This window comes from Papaver somniferum, unplaced genomic scaffold (genome assembly GCF_003573695.1).
Source record: "Papaver somniferum cultivar HN1 unplaced genomic scaffold, ASM357369v1 unplaced-scaffold_41, whole genome shotgun sequence".
NCBI lineage: Eukaryota > Viridiplantae > Streptophyta > Magnoliopsida > Ranunculales > Papaveraceae > Papaver > Papaver somniferum.
In genome coordinates, this window is record NW_020646638.1 from 2302161 (window position 1) to 2307268 (window position 5108).

Below are 5108 nucleotides of genomic sequence, written 5' to 3' on the forward strand. Positions count from 1 at the left end.
TCTCAAAATAGTAGGACGCGGACACGTATATACTTATTTTATTTGTATATTATTTATATATGCAATCATGTATTTATGCAACAGAGTTAAGTGTTTTGATCCTGAAAATTAGAAAATGATGCTACATTATGTTGTTTTTGTGTATAAATTTCAAAAAAAAAAAAGAGATCGTTTGTTTGTACACGCTGAAGGTCAAGCAAGCAATCACTATTAAACACGTTCCCAACCGAGGGTAGTTTCCAAATACAAAACCCTAATAAAGACATAAGTATCCCATTTATTCTCCCTGTCTTCTTATTCTCGCCTCCTTTTCTTCACTTTCCTTCATCGTTGAATTGTTTTGCTTCATCTTCTACTAATTAACACTAAATCTACCTTGAAGAAAAATCAATGTGTATGAATCTGTAATGTAATTAGTTAATGTTTCGGTTACATTTCCTTAAGCTTATTATTCCGTATTCTATTCAGATGAATCGGTTTAATGATTGATCTAAATGTTTGTCTTTCTTCATTTACTTAATTATAGTAAAAATAAAAGAAAAAGTTTAAATGAAATTGAAAAGAAGTCAAATCCGAATCATTAGTGCGTCCAAACTAGACGCATGTGGGACCCGCGCATAGGTGCGTCGGAGACGAGTCGTGTCAGCGTTTCACACGCGTCCCGCTTCAAAGCGCATCGGATGCGGACACAGCTCGAAAAATGCACCATCCGTGCAACCCAGGTTGGGGTGAATATTTTTGCATCCCAACACCTATAAGAAAAACTACCAAGAATAAAAATCCCATGTGAATCGGGGAATCAGATTCAGAACTATGGATGAAGTGTAAGCAACACTCAAACTGTTGCGGGCTCAAACTTTATGATATGGTATTTGGTGTTGTGCCCTTAACGAGTTTTGTTGGGTTATCTAACAGGTAGAGACTAGAGACGCGAGAGAGTCGGAGACAGTGGGAATAATGCAGAAGAGGGAACAGGGGAAATTAGGCGGAGCTGGTGGTGGCTCCGCCACTCAAACACCGAAAAGAGGACGTCCTTTTGGAAGTGTGAACAATAGCACTGGTCTTTCTTCAGCTACAGCTGATTCTGTTGCACCTCAGTATCTTCTTGGTCCTTCTCTTCAAATTCATAGCTCATTTGCTGGTCAGTCTCTACCTCTCTAAACCCTAATTTCCCCCAATATTTGTGAAAAATTAGTCTAATATAAGTCTAACGACCATAATTTTGTAACTACGTTGTCTTGATCACTTCGTTATCATGTCATATATATATTGCTTTTGTGTGGTTAGGGTTTTGTACAGAACATGGTATTCTGGTGAATATTTTTCTTTGAAATTTTTGACGAAATTGCTAGTGGTAAAAGCCTAATTTAAGGACGAATTTGGTCTGAAATTTACCTTATAAGATGTAGCAAAAGCTGGATCTTTACTTTCTAGCTCATTGAAGATCAGTGATGCATCAGAGATAAAGGAACTGTTTCTAGTCTCTAACAAATATGTCAATGCCTTAAAAGGGGGGGAGACACTGTATTGTTGCTTTGGGTGCTTGATTATGAATGACATCAGACGTGATAATGTAACATCTGTCTCTATGATATGAATGCTTTGAGAAATATCAGATGTATAGAATTCTGTAGTGCTGGTTCTTGAAAGTGGCAACAACTTTTCTTTCTTAGGTGATATACATGGACTTTACTAGTGTAATACTCTATCTTTTCCGCTATTTTTTTGCTTCTAGTTTAAGCAACTTGATCTCGTCAACTATATTGCCGCCTTTCTTGCTATGTATAGTTATTTCTTTTCTAGGATCGGATTCTAAGAGTTTGCATTCGAGTCAGCTCAGCTCATATAGTAAGATATATATGTACTACTAGTTGCCCTGTCCGATTTCTCTTCCAATGAACTTGATTTCTTTTTCCAGAACAAAACAACAAAAGAATAGTCCTAGCACTTCAAAGTGGGTTGAAGAGTGAGTTGACATGGGCGCTGAACACTCTCACTTTGCTTTCTTTCAAAGAGAAAGACGAAATGCGACGAGATGCCACTCCACTGGCTAAAATTCCTGGGTTGCTTGATGCTCTTCTTCAAGTTGTGGGTATCACTAATATATTCTCTTTTATGCTTACCTACATTTGTAGATTGGGTTCTTTCTTATTACATTGCAATTTACAGCACTTGGATCATAATTCCTATAAATGTCATCAAAGAAAACAATAATGATTTTATCAAATATTTTACAAAGGGGTTCCTTCAGATTTCTCGTACAGAGGCTTTCTAGCATCTTATTCAAAATAACAATGTTCCCCTGGTTTGACCAGATAGATGACTGGCATGACATGGCTCTACCGAGAGAACTTCAAAGGGCACCTAGGGTCAGAACGTTGGGTACAAACACCCCAGTTTCAGGGTTTGGCAATGAGTATGAGGCGTTGGGCGTGATTGATGCTCCCTCACATCCTGGGTAACCCTGAAGCTAATCTCAAATCTCCATGTAAGCTGAAATTCAAACTTGCTAAACCTCACTAACTCTATACGCATTATGTTGTGTTTTCTTTTGGGGTAGATCGGGTTCTGTTCCATCCAATCCTGAGGCATCAAGCCAGAAGAGCATGGTGAGCCGTCATCCCTCAGAGTGGTGGTTCGATGAAGATGGCTTGTTTAATCTGGATGAGGAAGGTCGTTCAGAAAAACAACAATGTGCTGTTGCTGCTTCAAATGTGATTCGTAACTTCTCTTTCATGCCTGATAATGAGGTGATTATGGCCCAACATAGGCATTGCCTAGAAACAGTTTTTCAATGCGTGGAAGATCACAACACTGGTGAGAGATCCCTGGCTCTAATAAAACCTTACTTCTATCTATTTGCCATTTCCTCCAGTGGCCAAGATCTTTTTTACACATCATTTCTGTTGAGAATATTGTGCACGCCTGAGAAACATATAAAATATTTAAATAGCACCTCATGGTGACTTCATTGTTGATTCATTTACATATGAAATTAGTCTTGGGGGGGGGGGGGGGGGGGGGGGGGGGGGGGGGGGGGGGGGGGGGGGGGGTTAGGGAACATGTGAATTCCGCAAACCATACCAAGGAAGATAAAAACCTTGGCGTATTGTCAAAGTTCGGATCCTCTTTGTAAACTGTCTCACTAGTTCGTTTCTGAGTTATTCAGTGGGTTGTTCAATTTGTGAAGCTATTTTTAAAGGAAAACATGTATGTCCTGGCCTACTTCGTGGTATGGAATAGATACCCTACGGGCCCAAAGTAACGGTTGTTTGAGTCTCAGCTTTCTGCTTTTGTCGCCATTTCAATTCTTAACCCATTCATCATCTCCTTATTGGATACTATAAATCTTCAGTAGTCTCTTTAAATTCAGAGAGAAATCTGTTAATATAACGGAATAACTGAATAACATCGTAACTGAACAGTTGCCAAAGAATCACCTTTTACTGCCTATGAAACTTTTCTGAATTACTGATAAATTTTTTGTTAGTCGTCTTGAAATATAATTACAGATAGGTTGGTGTTGGTAACTACTTATTTTCCAGAAAAGATGTTTTACAATTACTTATGGTTTGATAGACCTCTAATCTGTTGCTGTTTGAAATCAGGGGATGAAGAGCTCGTAACTAATGCTCTTGAGACAATTGTGAATTTAGCACCATTGTTGGACCTCCGCATCTTCAGCTCCTCTAAGCCATCCTATATCAAAATTACGTAATACATTTCTTTCTGATTTTTTCGACCACATGCTATGTTAGTTCTTAAGTTTGATATCTTTATCGTTTTCTGGACCAAGCAGCGAGAAACGCGCAGTTCAAGCCATCATGGGGATCCTATGCTCTTCTGTCAAGACGTGGAATTGTGCAGCTGCTGAATTGCTAGGCCGGTTGATAATAAACCCAGACAATGAACCTTTCCTTCTTGCCTTTGCGCCACAGGTTTAACTATTTCACGCTCATAGTTCATCAACTATTAAGTTACAGCTTAAAGTTTCATTAGTTTTTCTGTTACATCCTTTTAGTACAGCTGAATATATTACATAATCTTAATGACCAACTGATTTGTTTTGCAGATCTATAAGCGCTTAGTCGATCTTCTTAGCGTGCCTGCTATAGATGCACAGGCAGCAGCTGTTGGGGCTCTCTATAACCTTTCTGAAGTTAACATGGATTGCAGGCTGAAGCTTGCAAGTGAGCGATGGTGAGATTTTTTTCCTCAATCACATGGCTTCCATAGTTTCTGTTGAGAATTTTACGTTGCTGAATTGTTTATATTCATTTTTAGGGCAGTTGATCGACTTCTGAAAGTTATCCGAACTCCTCATCCTGTACATGAAGTATGCAGGAAATCAGCACTGATACTTGAGAGCCTTGTTGGAGAGCCACAAAATAAAGCTCTCCTCCTAGCTTATGAAAATGCATTTTCTGAAATCCTCTTTTCTGATAGCCGGCAGTCTGACACCTTCGCCAGGATATTGTTTGAGTTGACATCTAAACCTAACAACAAAGTGGCAGCAGCTCAAGGTATTTGGGGAATGTAACAGAAGCAATTGTAATGGCACTTTTGATATTGCTGTCTTTGCAGCTATTTGATGCCATTAAGATGTTTTCCTGAATTAAGTCAAGGCTGATCAGGTGTATTGTATCAGTATTTGAGAATGGGTCTCCTGGTGCTGCATATTTTACTTGGGTTGGCTAGTGTTTTAATGTAGTTTTGCCTTTTCATTTCTGTATTGCTGATCATATGTTCGACGAGGTTGGGTTTCTTTGAAATTTTAATTTCAGTTGTCAAGTCTTTCCTTCGGGATTTTTATTAAAGAGAGAGCAGAATTGGATCCGAGTTGAGCGAAAATCATAGTCGACTCGCCAACTCGGAACCAGTCGATATATTAGTTTTTGTTTGACTAGATTACCCTTACTAAATACACCCATAGGCTAAGCAAAATTCACACCTATTTTCCAAACAGTTCCTCCGTCTATTCCATCCGCGACAACACCGATTATGGCCAAAAGGAAAAGAAAAACGTTCATTAGTTTCATTAAGAAGGACCTGTATATCACCACCACCCATTATCATCTTCACGAACACATACGGTAGAGATAGCTTTC

At 38.9% G+C, this 5108-nt stretch overlaps 1 protein-coding gene across 3 annotated transcripts; it reads left to right on the forward strand.

The window, feature by feature from the left end:
* Window positions 1-902: 902 nt before the first annotated feature.
* Window positions 903-4791, forward strand: LOC113342473 (armadillo repeat-containing protein LFR-like). 3 transcript variants are annotated; one of them, XM_026587020.1, is made up of 8 exons: window positions 903-1141; window positions 1919-2088; window positions 2316-2458; window positions 2594-2817; window positions 3609-3714; window positions 3800-3938; window positions 4073-4200; window positions 4285-4791. In XM_026587020.1, exons 1-8 carry the CDS (start codon window positions 958-960, stop codon window positions 4538-4540), a joined length of 1350 nt encoding a protein of 449 aa, XP_026442805.1. In that variant the 5' UTR covers window positions 903-957; the 3' UTR covers window positions 4541-4791. The 3 variants fall into 3 exon arrangements, with proteins under 3 accessions (XP_026442805.1, XP_026442806.1, XP_026442804.1); XM_026587021.1 differs by having other exon boundaries at window positions 2561-2817; window positions 4290-4399; XM_026587019.1 differs by having other exon boundaries at window positions 904-1141; window positions 2561-2817.
* The last annotated feature ends 317 nt before the right edge of the window (window positions 4792-5108 follow it).

Bases quoted from the DNA above. Each gene is read 5' to 3' on its own strand.
- LOC113342473 (XM_026587019.1), top strand. From the start codon at position 958: ATGCAGAAGAGGGAACAGGGGAAATTAGGCGGAGCTGGTGGTGGCTCC. The intron at 1,142-1,918 runs GTCAGTCTCTAC...TTCTTTTTCCAG, and splicing joins AATTCATAGCTCATTTGCTG to AACAAAACAACAAAAGAATA. The intron at 2,818-3,608 runs GTGAGAGATCCC...GTTTGAAATCAG, and splicing joins CGTGGAAGATCACAACACTG to GGGATGAAGAGCTCGTAACT.